General features: G+C 41.7%; 2 protein-coding genes across 2 annotated transcripts in view; both read left to right on the top strand.

The window, feature by feature from the left end:
• The window catches only part of TSGA13 (testis specific 13), a 37,883-nt gene extending 20,689 nt beyond the window's left edge, over positions 1–17,194 (top strand). Inside the window, exons 3-10 of the mRNA XM_046668947.1 lie at positions 715–750; positions 5,651–5,762; positions 7,013–7,091; positions 8,980–9,051; positions 9,979–10,191; positions 13,616–13,758; positions 14,329–14,456; positions 17,025–17,194. Of these exons, the coding sequence (XP_046524903.1) occupies positions 715–750; positions 5,651–5,762; positions 7,013–7,091; positions 8,980–9,051; positions 9,979–10,191; positions 13,616–13,758; positions 14,329–14,456; positions 17,025–17,194 (953 nt within the window). The remainder of the gene's footprint in view (positions 1–714; positions 751–5,650; positions 5,763–7,012; positions 7,092–8,979; positions 9,052–9,978; positions 10,192–13,615; positions 13,759–14,328; positions 14,457–17,024) is intronic.
• A 374-nt stretch (positions 17,195–17,568) lies between these two features.
• The window catches only part of COPG2 (COPI coat complex subunit gamma 2), a 103,785-nt gene continuing 97,968 nt past the window's right edge, over positions 17,569–23,385 (top strand). The window contains exons 1-4 of the mRNA XM_046669477.1: positions 17,569–17,666; positions 18,830–18,882; positions 19,512–19,592; positions 22,173–22,244. Coding sequence (XP_046525433.1) covers positions 17,630–17,666; positions 18,830–18,882; positions 19,512–19,592; positions 22,173–22,244 — 243 coding nt within the window. The 5' untranslated portion in view covers positions 17,569–17,629. The remainder of the gene's footprint in view (positions 17,667–18,829; positions 18,883–19,511; positions 19,593–22,172; positions 22,245–23,385) is intronic.

Raw genomic sequence — 23,385 nt, 5'->3', positions numbered from 1 at the left:
GAAATTTGCCACGGTGGGCAGCTCTAGTCCCAAGGTTTTTCCTGAGACCACCTCCTATCTCTTACTGTCCATCTTGCACATTTAAAAACCTCATTTCTTTTTCCTTTTTGTTTCTCCTTTGGTCCTCATATCCCTGACACTCTGGTGCTAAAGTGAATGGAAGTTCTGTATGGAGAGACAGCTTCCACTCTCTCTTGGAAGTAAACATGCCCATGTTTTTAATAGACAGATTATACAAACAAATTTCATGGCCTTGAATTTCCCAGATTCCCAATGTCCTGCTCTTCTTTATATTTCTCTGTTTCTGGCAGTCTTTATTAGCTCCCTATTTATGTCAGAGTGGCTATTATGGCTGCTACATTTTCCTCCTCATAAAATTCATTAGCTTTGAAAATCATTTCTATTCGCTCATCTCTGAATAATGCTAGTTCTGTTCAGATTTGATGTTGGTCAACAGATGAGATGAATGAATTTATTAACCCTGGCCCCACTCTGCCCACGGATGGAAGGCAGGTTGCTAGGCAAAGCTGCCTGCCCAGCCTCCAGTTTCTAGCAGGCTTTCGTTTTTGTAAGGACATAACTTTGTGAAATCCCTATTTCCTGGTTCTCTGGCATCTGAATCAATATAGAATGTTAAAACTACAGTTGCAGCGTGCACTGCAGCCAGGATGTTGAAGCATTTGAAGTAGCCAAACATATCTCCTCCCCCTACAGGTTCTGAAGCAATTAATAAAAACATGAAAGAATCAGGTAAGTTCGAAATATCAGTTCAAAACTAGCTTTTGCTGGAAGCTAGTTTGGAGACTGTGACTGGGGCCTGAATGTAAATTTGGGTTCCTAATACATCCCCTTAGTCACTGATAAACAATAGGCCCCTCCCAGATAAAGGAAGAGTCTCCCCAGATAACTTACCACATGTTGCTGGCAGGCTGTTGGAGAAAGAGAGAGCCGAAAATGCTACCCTTGCTAGAACTATATGCCACTGCTTTTTCATAGCAGAAGGAAAAAAGGGTGGATACCAATACTTTCAAAAGGGTGGAAGTTTCTATTTTATAAGCAGTCAAAAGTAGGAGGAGATGAAGAAAGTTCCACAAAGAGTTCTGCCTTATACCCTCCCTTACTGCTCTTTGCTCATAAGGTCATATCACCCAGAACGCACTGTGCCACCCCTGCTCCCCATCTTTATTGCCCAGCTGCTACCTAGGGTGTGAGGTCTCCATCTGGATGCGGAAAGGTGTAGAGGTAAAGGGATGAGGAAGAACAATTTGTAGGTCCTACCATAGATCAACCCCCAACGGGTAGTAGAAACGGATGATCAAGCTGAGTTTTGGCTGCGGTAGCCCCTATGTCTGAAAAGGAAGATAATCAGTGGGGAATGTGTGATGCATTCACATTATCTTCTCTGAGATAGTCTCTGTTTATTCTAGCAAATCCTGGCTCTGCCATGAACTCAAGACTAGTCGGGTTTTTCAGTCTAGATTTATCTGCCTTATAATTGGTAGCACTGGGTTGTTTATTAAGCTTTGGTAATTTTTGTGAAGTTTTTAAATCTTTTTCTATACCTTCAAAGGTTGCAGTTGAGATGCTTTAAGGTAGAAGCTCTCCTCCCTTTTTCATGCTATTGTTTCTTCCCATGACCTTGCTCCTGGTTCTCCTCCAACCCCCAGCCACTCCTTCTCAGCGTTCTTTACGCCGGCCACTCGCGATGCTCTTCTCTCGGTGTTTATATGGTCCAGGCTCTGCCCTATGCCTTCCTAGCCTCCTCTCAGCCCGCTGTTTCTCCTGCTTGATCTCATCTACTTCAATGGCTTCAACTAGCAAGTATACTTGAGGCTAACCCCCAAATCTGTAATTCTATCCTAAATCTCTCTCTCTTGAGCTCCAGACCCATGTTTTAAGCCATTTATTAGACAATGTCCCCGTCTGTAGCTCATATTCAACCAACCAAAATCAAAATTTGTCCTTTATCTCCCAAACTTGGTCTATCTCCTTTATTCTCTAACTTGGCAAATTGCACCTCCATCCACTCAAGTAACCAAGCTAAAAATGTGACTGCATCCATTAGCCTGTGGACTCAGTTGGCTACCAGTCTACTAACTCTACCTTCATAACATCTGTCAGATATCCTTCCTTTATCCGCCTTCACTGCTGCTACTTTGCTTTAGAGCCTATGTCAGTTTAGGTTTTTTGGGTTGCAAATGACAGAAATGAATTCTGACTAATTTCAGAAGAAAAGGGGATTTGTTTGAAAGGATACTGCGAAAGCTTACAGAATTGAAGGGAAAACTGAATAACCATGCTTCAGGGGGACTAGATCTGGGGCTCCTCTGAGGACCTCCACAAATGGAGTTCAGTCTTTTTGTCTGGGACACTGCATTAAGTAACTTAGCTACAATCATCTTTCATATCTGTGTGTCTTTATCAAACTTTCAAATTCAAATTCCTAGCAGAGAGATCTGGTTGGTCATCTTTGAATAAGTCACCCAGGACTAAGAGACAGGGGTGAGTGGCACAAATTTGTGACCATTACAGACCCTTATAATTTCTCAACCCTTCCTCACTACTGCTATAGCCTTCTCAAAGGCCTCTACCTCTTCCCCACAGTTCACACTGCCACCTTTTTCATATTTCTAAATATATATAATAGCCCAATGTGTCTCCTTAGTCAAAATCCCTCAATAGCTCTTCATTACTCATGGAATAACATACAAGCCTCTATCAAGGACTTCGACTCTAGGATTTGGACCTTGACTTACTCTCAGGCTCCTCTCTTGCTACCTTTCCGTTTAGGCTCATGTTCCAGGCACACTGCAGTTATTTGTAATTCCTCTGAACAAGTCATGTTTTGTTCTATTCTCATGTTTTTGCTTGTGTTGCTCCCCCTTTCTCAAATGCCTATTTTCGCTTCTCTTCACCTGGTTAACTCACACTCATCTTTCCAGATTCAGCTTAGGTGTTAGCTCCAAATCTCTTCCCATCTCTTCTCTCTGGTTTAAGTGCTCTTCCTCTTTGCTCTGACAGCATTCTGAACTTTTGTCTAATATAGGTATTGCACTCAGTTCTCCTTGTTTCTCTTCCTGGCCAACTTACGAGCTCTATGAGGTCGAGGACTATGTCTGACTCATGTTTGGTTCCCGTTACTTAGGATGGTGCCTAACAATGTCATAAAAGTTCAGTAAATATATTGACATAAACAAATGTTGATTTTGAATGCACACATTTTTAATATACAAAGTATTGTAAGGGGAACAAATATATATAAATTCAAATTTCCACTTTCAAGAAGCTTTCTGCCTAGGAGGCAGACAAGACCCGCATGTAAGAAAAGTACGGGTAGAGCTACAAGATACTATAAAATTACTTGCACAAAAAACAATGCCTGTAGGCTAGAGTTTTGGATTGAGTTGATCTGAAAAGTCTTCTCTGAAGAGGAAAGACCTGAGTAGTAACACAAAAAAAGAAGAAGATTCAAATGGTTTGAAAAGGTTCGGGAGAGTGTTTTAAGTATGGGGAATAAGAGAGAAATGCTCACTGTGTTTGAGGAATAGGGTGAAAACACTGGCTACTGTCGAGGTTGATTAAGATATGGTGAAAAGGTCAGTGTGTGTGTGGAGGGAAGTCGTAGGTTAGAGAAATAAATTGAGCAGACTGTAGCAGATTTTGTATGCCTTTGTGCTTTTCATTCTCTGGTTCCAGCATAGAACACTTCCGCATTCTAGATTGCCTGATCATCACAAATTCCCTGTGTCTCCTCCAGAATCAAGAAAGGAATATTAAGATATTTTCACAATGGAAAGTTTCCATGCCAAGGAATTTCTCCTTCCTCCCTGAACTAAGATTTCCTGATGTCCTTCAAGGTATCGTACACCAGATCTTCCCATTCCTGCTTTGAATATAATTTTTGTGTTCATATGATTTTTTTTTCCATCCTGGGTTGCTCACAAGCAGCACAAGACTTGTACCTCCCAATCTGATGGCTCCTATTTATTTTAGTTTCAATATATACATAAACTGGACTCACAATTCCAGAAAAACTAAAGGCGAGAAAAAGGTGAAAAGCTCATTAGTCTATTTCCCTCCGAGGGAACTTGCAGAGTTTAGCTCGGTCTAGTCAGAAACTCTAGACAATCATCTTTAGGGTTTATGATTAGATATGAAGTTAGACAATAACCCTAAATGGTCACCTATTGGTAACCTAAATGGTAACACTATTAACACTAACACAGATCATTCCTCCAAATCCATGGGGTTTGTAGAGGCTTGGGCTGATAGCCCTTATCAGTGTTCTCCTTAAGTGTCAAGGCCCCCTTAATTTGACCCAGTCCTACCTATCCCCTTTTATTTTTTGCTACTTAGAGTAACAACAGCAATGGCAACAAAAACAATAACAAATAACCTTCCAGTTAGGCTACTTCACACACTATCCTGCAAGGCCTGGCTCAAGCTTCACAATCTTTAGGAAACATACCCCCCAAGCTTCACTGACCACTCTTTTCTCTAAACGGTGGGTCCTACATCATCAACTTTTATCCTCCATTTTTAACTGACTATATCAAAAAGTGTGGCAACTCCCTGCCGCCCCCCGACACACACACCAATATCTACACGTACTTTTCCAAGCTTCTCAGGCCTAATCTACAGACAAACATGGTTGTATTGAGAGGGGAGGTAAATTAAAGGATGTCTGCTCCTCCAACTTTCTCCCACAACTGACATGGGAATTAATTTCATTTCAGGTCTTTAGTTGGTAAATCTCACCACTATCATGGAATTAGAATGTCACCTTTAAATCATTTGGCTAACTCCATGTTCACAGATGAGGAAATCGAGGCCCCAAAAGATGAATTGACCTTCCTAATATATTAGCGTGTATTGTCATTATTGTTTCACATTTAACAATCACTTCCTCTTCCCTCTCCTCATTTACCAACTAAACTTAAGTTCTTGAGGGCAAGGATCATCATGTCTTGTGCATTTTCTGCATTCACAGCAGCACCTATCAGTCTTCTCTTGTTTCCCATACAGGATCAAGAATGGGGCTAGACACACAGTGTGTGCTAAGGAGAGAATGTTTGGACTGAAGTGAATCCCTGCAGAACGTGGACTATTTAGAGGCACCGAGTTTGGCCTCTGGGTGAATACTTGCCTCGGGTTGGCCCACTTAGCAGTGATCAGCAATGGGCCAAAGGAGACATGCCAAGTGTGTAGTCTTGTTTGCCCAACTAAGTTATAAACATCATCTTATACAAACTTATTTTGTAACCCACCATGCTTTGAACAGTAATAGTCACAGAGTAGAACCTCATTTAAAATGTTTTCATTGAGGCTGGCCCCGTGGCCGAGTGGTTAAGTTCACATGCTCTACTTTGGCAGCCCAGGGTTTAGCCAGTTCAGATCCTGGGCACGGACGTGGCACCGCTCATCAGGCCATGCAGAGGCAGCATCCCACATGCCACAACCAGAAGGACCCGCAACTAAAATATACAACTATGCACTCGGGGGATTTGGGGAGAAAGAGCAGGAAAAAAAAAAGATTGGCAACAGTTGTTAGCTCAGGTGCCAATCTTTAAATAAATAAATAAAGTAAAATGTTTTAATTGACTAACTGTCCTCAGATCAAAAACCAGATCTTTGTCTGTGTTTCATGTAGCAACTAGAGTAGCTTTGCCAAAAGGAAAGCACCAGGCTGTCCAAAATGGACACTGCTGGGCTGAAGAAGCATTTTTCATGCAGCTCTACGCCTTAAATTGGCCTGAAGAAGAGTATCTGGGATCCTGTGCTGCCTTTTAGATACCAAAGAATCATTTTGAAAAGTGCTTCAATAAAGATTATAATATATTATTATTAGATAACTTAAGGTAATAGCACATATTAAGAGGGCATACATTTTAAGATGTTAAGTGGGGCTGAATTTATTCTGGTCTACCCACAATGTGTCACCTGCTCCCCTTGGGACTATTTTTAAGACTTCTGTTGTGAGATGGAAGCTATTCACCCTTGGTTGGGATTTGATCCTGGATTTTGGATTATTTGTGCATGCTATAGCCAGTTGACCTACCAACTACATAACTTGGCAATTTCTTCTTTCCTTCTTTTGGTCCTTACTGTGCCACCCTCATTTTTAAAGGAGAGAGGTCAAATTGAGGTAGTTGCAGGATCCTACTTAATTTGAGCTAGTTTAACCCCCCAAATGGAACTATTTCCATGGAGGAAGCAGGAATTTTAATCATTAACCCAATCTTACTGAAGAGCATCTTTCACTCTGTTCAGGAAGTAAATAAGTTTAGCAAGAATCAATCAAGGAATCCAAAATACTTTATTACTAAATATTGCAACTTCTGCCCCTTGCCCTCTTTTCTCTAACAGGAACTAGTATCTGGGTGGGAGATGGGAAAGTAAGTGAAGGAGCATAGTATGAGAAGATTTGCCATTGATGATTATTTTTACTACCCTAGTTCTAGGAGGAGAAACTTAGATGTGGTTAGGAACATGAGGGAGCCAGTAATCCAAGCCGGCTCATTAGAATTGGAAATTTAGTTGTGAAGTTCCACTAACTATACTCCTTCTCATGGAATCATTGGCTAATCATTGGTGAAGACAGAGCCATTTCTACGTGGAGAAGAGTAGGCAGGTAGGCATCCAAACAGCAGGTGGTCTTTAAGGGTGTCATGAGGGTCCAGCTATCAAAAGGAATTTTCTTAAGCAGTCTACTAGAGCACTTCCTTGAATGGTGTAAAACCCTTATTTTAGAAGAAATCAACACATCAGATGTCATCACATCTCCAAGAGGTCCTACTTGCTTAACTCTTCAAACTGAGGTTTGGTTTTTCCCCAGGATGCAGTCTGGATAATGAATCCTATTCTTTATTACTCATTCTTATTCAATTAGTGATCCCCTAAATAGAGCTCTTCTAAGTGAGGCCCCCCAACTTTGCTGTGGGAGATTGAGAACATGCAGAAGACCAGGCCTCTGAGTAAGAAAATACAACTGGATGTTTTCTCTCTTTTTCAGGTTGCAATGTGCTAAATCAAAGACTCCAAGAGTTAACATAGTTAAACTTGAGAAAGGAATCGTTGTCGATAATGATGAGGTAAGGAAGAACATTAGCGAATGTTCATTTGTAATCTTTTTTTGGAGTTGCTTAGAGTACTTTATAAACTGGGTCCCACAAACTTCCGGTTACAAAGTAGAAATGGGTCAAGATTTATATAGAGAGCAAGGTTAATTTATCTAATTTTATGCAAGGGAAACAGAGACACAGAAAAGAGAAGAGACAGGGACACATCAGCAATAAATCAGGACTCAAAACCCAGGGACTAGAAACCTATATTAGGGTGTAAGTGAGTGGTTAGACTCTGACTTACCCAGACTTTGCAGCCATCTCTTGCAACAAAACTCCATTGGGTATCTTGGTTGCTTCCCTGGGTTTAGCATATTTGAGTGAATTTTCCAGGCCAACTTTCATTTTATTAGCCAGAGATAGTGCAATCCAACATAAAACTAAAAACATACTCCAATTTGGACACTCTTGCGGGTTTAGTCAATTGCTGGAGACTAATTCAGAACGGAGATGCGATACCTTGGAAAAATTCAGGAGTAAAAACATTTTACCTAGAGACATTCCCCCATAATTAATTTTTTGAAAATCTCATAAAAGTCTTCACATCTTTCTCTCAAATAAATTTTTCCGAGACTTCTATGATTTTAAATGTATATATCATATCTGTGAAGCAGGTTTTTCATAATACATTCTTGTTTTGAACAAAGGTACTTCAGTTTTCCAAAAGGTAATAAAAATTAAATCACTGCGTCCTTGGATTTGTCCCATGTTTCATCCCACCGTCCCTAAAGGAATGTGGGGCATGGCTCTGCCACTCTTCCTCCCGGTCCTCCTCCAATCCCCAGGAATTGCCAACTCCGGGCATTTTCCTCCTGCAGCGTAATAACGCCTCCCCTCATCGCACAGTTCTGACCCATTCTTACTACTTCCCTCTTCTCCATTCACCTTCTTGCTTTATTCACCTTTTCAGTGCATGTTCCCCTTTCTCTCTGTACCCCATCGTGCCATATCACCTCCCTGGGGGCACACCAATCTTCCCATCATCCAATTATCCAAATGCAGGTTGTGCTCCCCTCCTCTTATTCTGATTTCTGATTATGCCAAGCCCAAGGGAGGTAACTCAGAGCTTTTCTCTCCTTGTGTTCTCATCCCTTTGATTCATCCTTTGATAACCCAGATCTAAGCTAGAGGCGAGACAACATTGCTGGGGTCAGGAGAAGGAGATGGAAGAAGCCCAGCTCCTCTACCACCAGATGTGACACTCAAACAACCCACCAACCACGAGCACTACCACCAGCAGAAAAAATGCAAAGTGGTAGATGGAAGTGTTACTAAAATTCAATTATTTTTGCAACTTTTCAGAAGAATCACATATGTACTACAGAAATATTCAAAAATGCAAAATGCACCGTGGTTTCCCCTGCCTCTGTGAGTGTATCTGCTTGCAGCTCAGTGGGCAGTTATCCCCAGGACTCCCTTCCACTCACAATCGGAGGTTCTTGCCCTTTTGTAACTTCCTTTCTCCTTAAAAATTGTCCTCCATGTTGATTTTTGCCTGATTTTACTCCTGTAGAAACGGAAGAGACAGAAGAAAGAGATGTGATCCCTTGGAGTGATTTGTCCCCATGTGAACTTTGATGCTGCCCTTGTCCACTTTACCTCCTAACAGCTTTACCTGACTGATAAAGCTGATCCACATTTCTGTGTATAGCGTCCCTGTCAGAATGTCTCAGAATCTAGCTCTCTTTGCTGTGGCCCGCATTCCAGAAACCCAGCGTGCAAAACACAAAGCACAGTGTTCTCCTCACTTAATTTAAATTAGAGACCAGTTTTTAGCCAGACGAAGGAGAGGTAAGGAATGGAATACACTTTAGGAGGGGTGCAATCTGAAACCACTAATTTCGACTATTGTCTCCAGATTTATGATGCAGTCGGGCAATCAAAATTTGTTCTGCGGAACCTTCGGCATTACACAGTCCATCCAAATTTGGTAGGTGGAAGAAACATTCCCCCAAGATCCCTAAGGGCAAGTTTCAGCAGTGGTGCAGAGGCCCCTTGCAGAGTACCCTCCGTGCCTCCAAGTGCAGCCTGCTTCTGTGACTGTGCATGTTCGTAGGACAGAGAGGCAGAGCTGTCCTAGGGTACCATGCCAGAGGCAGTGCTGGGAATGGTGGTGGTGAGGGAGGAGGGAGGAACTGGGAACGCGGTGGTCCCTGCAGCTGATTTTTTTTCTCAAGTTGAGAAAGCATATTTATAATCAGGAGGTGTTTCATTCTCTCCCTCTCCCTTCCTCCGTTCCCAATCCTCTACCTTCCTCCTATTGACAGAAAAGCAAACTTAGTGGGACTACCCCTTCCCTCACCCACATCTTAAGTGACAGGCTGTCTTTTGTGACTGCTATTCCTTTTTAATGTTGTGCTTATTATGCATGTTAACGTGGTTGCGCCTGTGGAGAAACATTGGTGAGTGAGAAGATAGGGCTAAGAGCTGTGTTGTTGCACCCTCAGAATTCCCTGAGCAAGGAGATTTGGTCCCTGGTGGCTTCTCCCTTCTGCTGCAGAGACAGTTGTGGAGAAGGCCATTTAGGTTCAACATAGAAACCTCTCTGGTTGCCCCATTATGCTGGGCATTATGGTACACTGTTTTAGAAGAATTAAGTCACCTTACTCCTTTTATTGTGAAAACTTTTCCATCTTACTTCCCCAGCCCCTTAGTCTATTTGCGGGGAATGCTCTGAAGGAAGAAGGGGACAGAGAGCTTTAGACACTTTCTGTTAAATACATTTCAGAACAGATTTGTCTAGCCCCTGTCCAGCTTCTGTCCCTGCCCCACAGAGGCAAAAGATTAGCCAACTGATCTGTTATTCTCCTCCTGATCTAATCCCTTTGTCTCTCTGGAAATGTTTCTGTCCGTTCAGGCCCAGTACTATGAGCCTTTGAAGCCCACTGCACTGCAGAAATTCCTAGCTCGAAACAGGAAAATCCAAAGCTTCACGTTAAAAGTAACACAGTACGATCAGGATAAGACCTTATTGATTATGACCAACAACCCGCTTCCCTGCCCCATCAACCAACAAGGAAAGGACATCACGCCAAAGTACTTTTCCAAGGAATTACTGCTCAAGGTAATGGCACCTGGGGAAGTTTCCTGGCCCCCTGAAGGACCCTGAAGAATTAGGAGTTAGCTGGAAGAAGGTTGCTAACTTAGCATGGAGGATGGTATTCAGGAGCAAACCTCTTTCTTCTTCTTTGCTATATGCTTTACAAAACAAAATCTGGAGAGCCTGGGAAAACTCAGAATCAGAGTTGTACAAGCTGGAGTCATGAAACTTCATTGCAGGGAGAAAAGATGGTCTTAATTAGAAACTACTCCTCTCTGGTCTAAGATAGTTAGTTTGTAATTTACAAAGGGTTAACTAAGCCACTGGCTTTCTAGTTGATGAAGTAGCAAAGGATAAATAAGGAAATGAGGAATAAGGAACAGAAATGAATGTTTACATGGGAAAGGAGCAAAGGGTTATGCCTTATACTCATTGCTTTTGGGTGTCAGGAGAAGGGAAGAGGAACAGAGCAGAGAATTTACTATCACAGCAGCCAGACATCTGGGACTCTGTTTTACACGAAAGGAATTCAAATTCATTTGATAAACAATTGCTGAGCATACACTAACCTAGAGCTAAAATATAAAGATGGTTATAGGACAGTTTCATCTTGAAGGAACCTAGAGTCTGATAAGAGAGACAGGTCAATAAATGAGATATATAAAAGTAATTATAATATACCAGGATATGTGAATAATAAAAGAATATACAAGATACAAAACTAAAACGGAGTAGAGATTAATATCTCTGTTGGGGGAAAGAGAGTAATCAGGAAGGTTTTACAGAGGAGGTGACTCCTGACAAAAGAATAGGAAAATATTCCAGTCAGAGGGAAGGGCAAAGGCATGGAGACATGAGAAAGTGAGGTGCATTTAGGGAAATGTAAGACAGTAAATGGCAGGAAATAAAAGGATATAATCAAATTTGCAATTGAGAAAGATCTTTTTTGGAGATTGGGAGAAAGACGCATTATTTGCGAAAGGGACAAAATTCAGAAAGATTAGTTACGATGTTACTACAGTAGGCAAGGTGAGAGATACTGAAGAATTGAGCTAAATCAATAGCAGAGAAAATGAAGAAAATCAACTTGAGAGATTTTTAGGAATCAGGAGCTAAAAAAGATGTTTTGATCCTTGAGAGAGTGCCTAATATAACAAGAAGAAATTAAATAAGTTAAAGTGCAAACAAGAGAATCTAATTATAACAGAAATTTGATGCTGGGAATAGAATTACCCAAGACAGACCTTTATAATGAAATGTGGTGAATTTGGAATTGTTATTTCCTTAGTTGCTAGCTGGATGGCAGTGAGAGATTCCTCTCCAAATGGAAGACAAAATGCTAATATCTAATGGTATATGCTGACAAAGGAGTCAATTAACTCATTGCCTATAGTCTATTGGGTCTCAGAATTTGTGCCATTTGAATGTAAACTCAACAGTTGTTTCTCATAGTAGTGAGTAATATACACTGAAAGAGGGACAAATCCAGGCCAGGATTGCCCTGTTCAAGGTAGAGAAGGAAATACAGGACTATCACGTAACCTTGGTACAAGAAGAGCTTTCTTCCAACGGCTGGCACTTTGTGAACCTTCCAGATCACATGCAGGACCTGATCACAGTCATGAGCAAATTGTAGTATGAGCCAAATTGTGTTAATAGAAAGAGTTAAGACTTTGATTGTCAAAGACTGGCACCATGGTAATTTTATGGGGCTATCTGGAACAAATCCAAGAAGATGGAATTGCCCAATATCTAGAATGCTTCTTTAATATTTATGTTGCATCTCCTCCTCCTTTTGCTTGACAAATGTGACAAGCTTTTGTGAGCCTAAGATCACATACAAAAGAAGAATTCTTTTGCTATGCCCAGGCATGTGTATAAGAAGAGTGTGGGATCCAGCAAGTAAGTAGTAGAATGGACCAGACATGTCTATCACAGTGATTGTTACACTCACACTCCCTTATAAGTGAAACTGACCTGAAGAAAACGATGCCCTAAGAGGTCCTATTTTGTACAACTAGACTTAGTCCTCTAGTCCCAGAGCAGAGGAGGACCCCAGACCCAGTGAAGCAAAATTCATGGGCTGGTTAGTGACCTGTGGTGTAGATTGGTACTCCTAAACCAAAACAAACCAAAAACTAAAAACCAAAAACCAAACCATAACCAAAACCAACCAACCTGCCAACAACCAAAATCCCTGAGCTAATCAGATTCTTGCTGCCAGGCATCTGAATTGGGAAAGGAAAAGATTTAGGCAGTGGGAGGGAAAGCTGAAAGGACATCTAGACATAGGCCATAAAAGAATCAAACCATAAGGAGGAAGGTAGTGTGGGGACCGTGGAAGCAGAGTGGGGGCAGGCTGAAGTTGTAGGGAAGCAGAAATGAATAAGCAGCAGCCGCAGGTAGGAAAAAAGATATAGACAGTGAAGGTACGGAGTGAACATGGTAGAGAGAGAAGGAAGCGGACAGGAAGAAAGTAGGAGATGTGTTAATGATGTGACACGAGACACGTGCGGTGGTGGTCTTTAGCAAGTACTGTCCTGGACTCCAAATAACCTTTCTGTTCCTGTTTTTCTGCTATGAGGTCTAGTTCTGCTTAGGTTTCTGTTCTTTTTGTGGTCAGATTGTTAGCTATGTCTTAGTGCCTAGGCACAAGGACTCCTACAGTAAAGCCCCTATTAGTTGAGGTAACTTAAATGGATTCCTGTTCCTCAAAGCTGGCAGAGCTTAAAGAGAATGAATACAGGATTAAAAAGCCATGGTTCACCAGCAAGTATTAAAAAAAAAAAAAGAGGCTTTTAAAATTTTGAAAGAAAAAGTTCAATATGTGTCAATTAATTAGTCATTCATTTATTCTTTCATTCATTCAACAAATATTTATTGAGCACCTACTGTGTGTCAGGCACTGTTGGGGGGGGTGGGAATATATCAGTGACTAAGCCAAATTCTGCCCGAATGAAGTTTAATTTTAGTGAGGGAGACAGAAAATAAGCAAGCAAACACTCGCACTCCCATTCTGTGGCCTTTTCACTGCAGACAGAGAATGGAGTGTGAATGGGGCAGCCACTGAGGAGAAAGGAAAATAGAGTCCTATGGATCTATTTCCCAATTAGCAAATGTTTGGTTTCCTAAGCAATTCACTAATTGAATCCTTCCCCACACCAAACAAATTCCTCTGCCATTCACTTCAAAGGGTCAGTGGGCAAGTCCAACCAATTACTTAGGAAACTGACCAAGCTTCAGATAACTCATCTGGCAATGAAACAAACAGGTATTAGCCCACTCAGGGAACTGCTTCCTCTTCTTTTGGTTTCTGAGTCCCCATTTCCCTTTCTGACAGTTTTTGTTGCATCATTTTAGGGGAATTGGAGCTTAGCCCAAGAACTCAGTTCAGCCTTTAAGTCCCAAGGGACTCAGCTTACTCCCTCACTTCTTCTTCTTCCCTCTGCTGCAGGAAAGTTACCATCATCACAGCCCCACTGAAAACTTGTGCCTACCCCTGATGTCTCAGAAAAAAAAGTTAAGACTTGGGCTAAAACCAGTCTTTCCCGTGACACTGTTGGAGGATCCTACATCCAAGCGAGAACAATGGTTTAGGTGAAGCACTGGCTCTTCTTGTACTCATTTCCTTTGCTATCTTTTCCTTGTTCACATTACTCTCTCTTTTCAATAAGACTTCATGCTTTTTCGTTGTAAGGAATATGTGCAACTGTATAATAATAAGACAGCTTCCCTACATGACTCCAAATCTTACACCCTAATGACAGAGAAACCCTAATGCAAAACTGTTTTCACTGAGAATGATTTTCAAGAGTGAAGAGAAGTATTCAAAGATCTATGCTTTGAGAAAACAAAAGAAAAATTTTCCCTCAGCGCATGTCAAGTGCTGTAGCATAGGTATAATGTGCTATGAGATTTTATTTGAAACTAGTTATAGAAGCAGCCTATATCTAGTTGGGAGAGGAGAGAGGAGACTCTGGGGTTCCTGCAGAGGTTTCCAATGCCTAGGTTCTAGAAGCATCCCTTCCACTGGACAATACTCCCACTCTGTACCAGTGAACACCCTCTAGTCATTGTCCTTTCTTTTCCCCCAGAATCTGAGAATGTAGTGACTGTTTCCATTAACCCCCTGCCCTAGGATCTACTAAATGAACTTTCTTTGTTAAGGTTTTCCACCAACAATGATTTCAAGAGTGAAGGGAAATATTCGAAGGTCTATGCTTTGAGGAAGCAGAAAAAAATGTACCCTCAGCTCAACTTCGCTTCAGTCAGTAAAAGGGATCTGAAGAAAGATGGTAAGATCCTCTCTTTCAAAGCAATGGCTTACGGAATTCAGATGTGGGCAGGAGGGACAACCTATGGGGACTAGAGATAAGGGAAAATTGACATCTCTCATGATGGTTCCTGAGACTACTTTTCCTTGTAGTGTGGAAGCTAAGAACTGAGAGGCCCTAGTGGCGCTAGGCTTTGGACCCCGCTTAAACCCTCAAATTTCAAGGAAGCTCTACCATAGTGTTTCCTGATTATATCACCCACCACTTTTATAGTTTTGGCCATGTCAATGTGTTATTTGTCCTATTATTTACTTAATGCTTTTCTTTAAAAAGACTTTTTCTTTTGGTTCTTGTCCTAATTAGTACTATATCATTGACATTATGGGTTTGATATACTAATTACATATTTTTTTCCTGATATACATTTGATAACATTCATAATAATTAAATTTTAAAATGTTTGTGTATCACCCAAAACTACCCAGTCCTATGCATATCACACTTTGAGGACAATTGTTCTAGAAGGGCCAAAGGATAAGTCTGTGAGTCTCAGAGATCCATGAGTGTCTTCGGGGTTAAGAATGGAGTGTGAATGAGGCATGAGGTGGAAGGGGTGGAAGGGGTCTAGGATAAATTTGTATGGAAGAGGGTGCAATAAGAATGCTTCTCACAAATTATCATTCATTTAACATTTATGGGGCACCTAGTTAGTGTTGGACACTTATCAAGCATCAATAATAGCACTTTCAATAAGCAAGATAGATAAATGGACCAGGCAATGAAAGGGCTTTGTATATTATACAGCTAAGGGCTTGGGTTTTATCCAGCAGGCAGCTGGGACCAACTGGAGGATTTCAGAGCACTCAATAGACATTTGTGTATTAGAAGTTTAATTGATGGGTCCCCAGACGTCACCAACTTATGGCTTCAAGATAGGGTTTGTTTCTCCTGTGGGGTTTCTCTCCTCAAGCAATTTCTGAAACTCCCTAAGGTATGCTTATCAGTTCTACAAGGCCATCTTAGTGAGTGCTTCACACCTCTGCCAGCCATCCTCAGTCCAAAGTGTTGGTTCCAGAGGTGTGAGGTCATACTGTACCCTTCCTTAACTAGTTTCTTCAGACTTCTCTGCTCCTCTTGTACCTATTTGCCACCCTACTCCACACCCACTTGCTGCCTCTCTTAAGTCCCTTCATACAGCTAAAACCAAGCTGTGATAGTGAACAACACTGCACAGATGTGGAGAGAAGTTAAAGAACAGCAGAGAGTCATTTACCTTGAAGAAGGGCTACTCTCAGGCTCAGCCTCAAACCTGCCTCAGTTCCTTCATGCTTCCCAGCAGGCTGCCAGCACCCTACCCATTCTTGGGAGTCTCCTGGCTTATCTATACTCTCTCTGCCTCGTCTCCCAATACCCTTGGCCCAAGGAAGGGGAAGAAGGTTGTTCCTTCCCAAAGCCTTTTTATTTTCAGCCCCAGAATAAGTAAGTGGGAACATCTATTTCCTTCAAGGGAAACTCCACCTGGAAAACAAGGTTTGAGCTTTATAAGCCAGATAAGGTAAGCGGAACAGTTAACAGTACATTTAGTAAAGTCAGAGTTAAATGTTAAACGATACCATATGTAGGAGATCAGCAGTTCAGCTTAAATTTGTATCAGGGGAAAGAATTTCTCCAGAATCTAGAACCTAACCTAGATTAGAATTTCTCTAATTTTTCAAGGGTGTGATCTTGTTAAGGATAACTCAGTTTACATTTCTAAACAGAATATTTAATATCTCAGTCTGCAGCATTTATTAGGTTTATGATGACTTTACAGTTTCCCTCAAGAAATATGAGTGGATACTTATTTATGCATCTAAAGGACCCAATATAGTGCTTTTCCTAAACAAAGACAATCTGCTGTGAAGTTGAAACAATGTCTCCACTCAAGTAAACACTGCTAGCAACGCCTCCTTCCACCAATAATGCTCCCGGGTTACCAGGCATCGGCATAAAGAAGGATTACTGACATGGAGGATGGTTTGGATGGGGGCTATGAAGGCTGGTTAGGGATGATAGGACCTGAAACAGATGCAAGGGATATTTACAAGGCATAATGCGTCAAAAAAGTGGGCAGGGATGGGAGCAGAAAAAGCCCACAATGGAAGCTTCCAAGAACAGGGAAAGGCTGAAAGAGAATCTGGATAAAGTGATGACACTGAAGCCAAAGGTAGAAACAATTTCTTAGTTACACTCTCAGACAGGAAAACTGAAAACCAACGCATTTAGGAATATACAAGTGAATGCGCCTTGACTTAGTAAGAGTTACATGTCAATGTGGTTGCAGATGAAATCATTTGAAAGGGGTAGGATTAAACAGAAAAGACTCTAAATTGGCAGTGTTTTAAACTGGGTTTTGATGAAGGGAAGGAATCCAGAATTATAAAGAAGGTTAGGAGTGGTAGTCCATGGTCCAAAAATCTACCCTCTTGCTAAGACTAAAGACCCGCTTTCTCGTCCCTCCAAGAGGGTCTCTTTCCTGTCTCACATTAAGTGTCCTTCTAGACGTTCTGGAAATCCACATTCACCAAAGTGCCCTGTGCTTTGTTGCAGTCTCCAAGACGTCAGGGAGTGACATGCAGACTTCCAAGATGATGTGGGAACCACTAACCCTTTCATCGCTCCTGGAAGAGAAGCCCACCAGAACGGCGCCAGGAGAGAACGCCTTCCGCAATGGAAGGGCCCAGCAGTGGATTATAAAAAATACCATTGTCGTTGAGTGACAACAAACCCTTCAGGCCTCTCGCCTCGGTCTCCAGAGAGTGAGGGGCCTGCAGAAGTCGCCATCCAAGGCGTGCCGACCAAATAAAGTTGCATTCTGTCCGCTTAGGACGTGAGCTGCCCGGTCGCTGGCAGGGTGGGCCGAGCAGAGCCCCTAGCTCCTAACTTGTCGCAGCAGGGGCCAGGATGCGGCCCCCGGGGCCCAGCGCCTGGCCCCGCCTCCGCCCGGCTGGGGGAGGAGCAGAGGGCGTGGCCGCGTCCCCTGGGGGCGAGGGCGGCCGGCAAAGCCGAGGAGGGCGGGCCTTGTCCCCGAGTGACGGGACGCCGGCCCAACCGGCGCCAGAGCACGAGGCCGGCCTTCCTGCAGCCTCTTCCGCTCACCGGCTGCGGCGCCTGGGACGGTTGCGGTGGGTCTGGGCGCTGGGAAGTCGTCCAAGATGATTAAAAAATTCGACAAGAAGGACGAGGAGTCTGGTACGCGCTGGGCTTCTGACGCCCACCCTCAGCCGCGGGGGCCCCTTCCCCCGCCGGCCGCCACCTGCTCTCCGGGACTGCGGACCCGGGGGCGTGGGCGCCGCTGTGCCAGGGGGCCGGAGCTGGAGCCCGGCCCCTCCCTCCGCCCCGCTCCGCTCCCGCCGGGGGCCTGCCCCTCGCCCCTCCCCCGGCCGCCCGGGCCACCCCTCGGGTCGCGCGCTCCCGCCCCCCGGCGCCCGCGCTCCGCATTGGGCTGCACAGGGTCTGCGTGTCGTCCCCTCCGCCCAACTCAGGCGCAGCCCCTCGGAGCCGCCCCCGCCCCGCTCACCGGGCGTGGGCTGCCGGCGGAGGGGCGGGCCCTTGGCAGGTGGCGGAGGGAGTGGGTGTGCGCGTGTGAGAGGCGGGGGATGCTGCTCGTTTTAGGCCCAGAGCAGCTCTGAGATCGACGGGACAGTGTGTGTGTGTGTAAATGAACTTTGAGGTGCCTGGTACCTTACAGTCTTTCTGGGGACCTTTGCTCTGTCCACTTCCCGGGGGCAAAACTGTCCCATGGTACGTAGATCATTTAACGCTCAGGCGTCCAAAAGTGAGTCGCGTCTGAATACCCGTCTTTGGTCCAGAGCAAATAGGGAAGATGCCAGGCTACCTTAAAACAAACAAACACACTCAGTGTTTGATAGGTGCCCTCACAGAGTGTGATCCAGGGTTGGGTTAGTAAACCTCCATGGCCCCTTTCAGCTTTAAGTTTATATGATTTTCTCCTAAACTCCCCTTTTCTGCCTCGCAGTAAATGTTAGAAACACATAAAATAGTGCTTGCCTTTGGGAAATCTAAAGGACCCTACCACAATCTCGTTAATCTTAGGCGTGTGGACATGACAGGTATTTGTAACATTCATATAAAAAGAGGACAGGGAAAGACGACACATTTCCCGCAGGGCTCCTGCAAAAGAGAAGTGTAAGTTCTTACAGGATGGCAATGACCGAGCTAGTACCAGCATCAAAATGATCTTATTCGATTTATATGCATATTAATAATGATCACCACTGATATCCAAGTGGTCACCTCACTTAGGTGAGATATCCCAAGCATTCAATACCCTTTTTTGGAATATAAGTTTGTGTAGGACAGCTGTTAAAGACATTTTTTGTTTTGTAATGTAGGTAGTGGCTCCAATCCTTTTCGGCATCTGGAGAAGAGTGCTGTCTTACAGGAGGTATGGCTTGGAAATATATTGTGTTCTTTCTTTTCTATTCCATTTTAGAATGGTGGGCAGAGAGGCCCTGAAATGTTGCGATCCAAAATAAGAATTAAGGAGTGTAACAGAGTTCAGAGTATGTAGACTTGAGGGAGAGGGAAGAGGGCTTCCTTGTTATAGAAGAGTCTAGAGTTTATAGAAAGGCAAAAACATGCAGACTCTGCCACATGTTGAGAATTGTAAATAAAACACTAGAAGAGGTGTTTAGTGCAAGGTTATCGAAGGAAGTTATAGATATTAAGCTCATCGTATTCAAACGATGTAAATAGATTTTGTGATTCTAACTTAACAGATGAAGCCCACAGAGTTGAAGCAGCAGGCCTAAGGGAATGAGTTAGAGTGTGGAATGGAAAATCAAGGCCATGTCTTATAAGTTATTAAATTGAATTAATATTAGTAATTCAATAATATTAATTGAATAATATTAGTAATTCAATAAATTGAATTAATAATAAATTGAAAACTGTAAGCAGCTAACATTATTTGGATGTAGTGATTAAAATAGATAATGGTCTTTATTAAAGTTGGTTTTCTGTCATCTTTGGTAGAAGATACACTGTGTATAGCAGTGGTTTTTGTTTCCATAGGCTCGTCTATTCAATGAAACACCCATCAATCCAAGAAGATGTTTGCATATTCTTACAAAGATTCTTTACTTACTGAACCAGGTAAACTATTTTGATTTTCCTCAGATTTGTGTCCTGGAATAGAATATATGACATGCAGTGAAATGCTTTCTGGAAAGTATTATTATTTATTTTTAAAAAATTCACTTAATCTTAAAATCTACAATGTTTAAGGTAATAATATATCAAACTTCTTGAGGACAAGGATTATGACATATACTTCTTTTTTAGTCATGAGGTCCTGAACCAGTTAAACACGTTGTAGATTCTTAACACTGATATGAATTTAACAAGGATTAAGAAATATTTAACAAGTTGATGTTACGACATGTTGTTTAGATGTCTTTATATCCCTCCAAAAATATAGTACAAAATCCTACACAAATTCCAGATAGATATTTTACCCTTTTTTTGTTGGGAGGGTAATAATAGTGATGTTTTAAAGCTTTGATTTTAATATTTAGATTTTATATTTGTGATGCCTACTCTACTGTTAAAAACGATATGATTCTGGGCTTAACTGTTTTATACCTTAATGTCCTTTTCTGTAAATGGGGATTATGATAGTACTTGTTTTATAAAGATGTTGTGATTAAATGAGGTAATAAACGTAACGCATTGAGCATAGTCCTGGACACACAGTAAGCATTTGGTACTAGCCTTCATTCAGTCATTCAGCAGATAGTTATTACATACCTGCTATGTCCTATGCACTGTTTTAAGCACTGGGCATATAGCAGACAAAAACCAACAAAAATATTTGCTTTAATGGAATGTAGATTCTATTTGCTGTTATTATTGTTAAATTTTTTTTTTTCGCTTTTTTTGCTTCAGACTAAAAATCTCATGAAATGTCTAGGTTCTTAGAAAATTTGATTTCATTTCTTAGATTCATATATATACATAGACACACACCCACACGCATACACACACACAAGCACATGTAAACATACACATACATATGTACTTAAGGCGGTTTACATGTGGTGCTAAGACGACTATGGTTTCCAATTTGAATTCCATGAGAATATTTTATCTTTACTCTGTTTCATGACTGAAGACCTCATCCAGAGACATCATAAAGTTTTATAGTTTGCAAATGGAGACTGAGCAACAAGTACATACATTTGAATAAAATAGATGTATTTACAAATGTCATATCCCTCTCTGTAATGTATTAGAAACACTTAAGGCAAAGTCAGTTTAACTTTTCATAGCACACATTTGTGTCGAAGTTGGCTAAATCCATTATATAAACAGAGTTTTGAGTAGTTGAAGTTGGTTCAGAGTAGCATATACTTTTATATTGGCCACAATCTCTTTGATGGGCAACTTATGTTGAAACATTTAGTTATCTTGATAGGGAAATTACCAAGGACAGTCTGGCACATAAACAGGTTTGGGAACTTTAGTTTTATCTTTTGCCTAGTTCTTGGTAGTGCTTTATGGAAAAAAATAGTTGTAAATTTCTACCAGAGTTGACATATCCATATATTCTCTGAGTTTCAAGTCAAAAAATAGGGACTTAGGACTTACTAATGTGACTTGAAAAGTACATGGATTTCTATGTGTTCACTAAATATTTATGAAAGAAAGAGAGGGAAATCTGATTATGAGCAACTTGGGTCTTCTGATTTAAGTAATTGTAAACTCTTATTATGCTTTGTCTTTCATCCTAAAATTTCAAAGTTTTTCATAAAAATTTGTTTATTCTACCTATGACAGATAGATTGAAGACTAGTTATATTCTGTGTGAAATATGAAAGTGATTAAGCCTAACATATTATAGGATTGCTTTTAATGAAGAAATTGAACGTTGAGATGGTAATATTTCAGGTGGTCTGTGATCCGCAGTGCTTTGACTGTTAGTGAAATAGGTTATCAGACACCTTGCTACTAAAAAAAAATGGTTCCCAGATCAGCAGCATTTGCATCACTGGGAGCTAGTTAGAAATGCAAAGTTTCGGGCTTTATCACAGAGCTGCTGAATTAGAATCTGCATTTTGGCAAGATCCTCGTGATTGATTAAGCACATTAAAGTTATGATCCAAAGGGGCTTGCGCGAGTGTCTTGAGATCTGTTGGCAGCCCCTTAAGCCAACTTTTATATGACTAATCTCGTTCCTGCTCCTTTGGTTGGTCCTTTTTAGCCATGTTTTCTGGGATTCCTAATAGACAGTTCTTTACGGTTTAATATTATTGTGCTCCTTTGATGTGTCAGGCTTTGTGCTGGGCATTGGATTATAGAAACGTATAAGGTACGCTCTCTGCTCAGAGGCAGGTAACAGTAACATCTTATTCTGATTAGGAACTCAACTTGCTATCATTTTCTACCTCCTTATAAATCACTGTTCTTCTGGGAAATTAAAATAGTTCTTGCCAAAAAGTTAGAGACCACTATTCCAGAACTTTTATAGCATGGTGTGTGATACTGAATTGTTTTAAATAAGAAGCGGATAAATGGTTATGCAGGTTTATAAATTGAAAGCCAGAAAAATAGCAAAAGGCAGAATATTTACAAAGTGGTTTTTTCCTGAGCTCTAAAAGATTTTTGCATAAATAAAGAGAAAATCCTTAATATACTTTTTGTGAAGTTTAAGGGGTTGTTTTGCATTTTACTTAGGGTGAGCACTTTGGAACTACGGAAGCCACGGAAGCCTTCTTTGCAATGACTCGATTGTTTCAATCTAATGATGTAAGTCTTGTTTTTTTATTCTTCTGGGCTGAAAAACCTCCTTTTATTTGTTTTCCTTGGGGAACTTAGAGTGTTCCAAATTAGGGAAGGTTGTTTGAAATGTTTAAAATTACTTAAAAGGTGTTTGTATTCATAGAACTTATAAATGTTCATTAAAGAACATTTGAAAGAATGAACGTGTATGGTATAAAGCTCTTCACCCACAGATCTACCATGCAGTCGTAAAAGCTTTCAATACCCAGCTTCTGGCATGACACTGCAAAGATGGAGTAGTGTAGAAGTCAGTGGACATAGCTGCCACACCTTCAAGTTCTTAGTCAAGTTTCTGGGAGACCCGGTGTTGCTGTTGGTCAGCTGGCCTGGCAATTGAGAAGAACTGAGTGGCCAAGAGGACATGGAGTAGGAAAAGAGAAGAGTGAGAACAGACTGAAACTGTCAGCACCTCTGTGTCTCTCTCTCATTGCCTTAGACCACCTTGACTTTCAGAACGCAACGGCTGTGCTTTACTTCTGTCTTCTAAATGTGGCACATATTTCTCTTTTGCTCAGCTCTAGTTCAGAACCATACAGTGAAGGGGATTCCAGGATATATATATATATATATATCTCCTAGCTTTTTGTTGACAAATTTGCACAAATCTAGCAGTACTTTTGGTATGTATCACGTATCATCACAGGCCACATTTTGTGCCCGGGCCCCAGGACCTTCTGGGGTTTGAGTCTGGTTTTATGTCTAGAGAGTGAGAGGTTTTGAGAGTAGGTCCTCAGGAACATGAGCAGTCCCTTGTAAGGCAACCATCTCAGGATAAGCCGTTACACATTCTTTGGGCAAAGGGAGACTAATTTCCTCAGACAGTGGATGAAGATCGGCCTCAACTTGCGAAGGAGTCTTGGAGGAATTTAGGAGTTCAGGGTACTCAGCTTCATCAGAGTCTGCCCATATGTCCCCATCCCAATTTTCAGGGCCCCACTCCGTCCCAATTAAGGTCCTAACTTTAACATAAGATATCTCACAAGGGTGTGAATTGCATTTGCATCGTAATTCAACCTCCTGTAGGATGTGCTTTTCAGAAATCTCAGCCCTGTGTTCACATGACATAGGGCTTTCTATTAAGGCATTAGAGAAAGTTTCTAGTCCCTTA

This window comes from Equus quagga, chromosome 8 (genome assembly GCF_021613505.1).
Source record: "Equus quagga isolate Etosha38 chromosome 8, UCLA_HA_Equagga_1.0, whole genome shotgun sequence".
Classification (NCBI taxonomy): Eukaryota; Metazoa; Chordata; class Mammalia; order Perissodactyla; family Equidae; genus Equus; species Equus quagga.
This window is presented reverse-complemented; position numbering and strand designations above follow the sequence as displayed.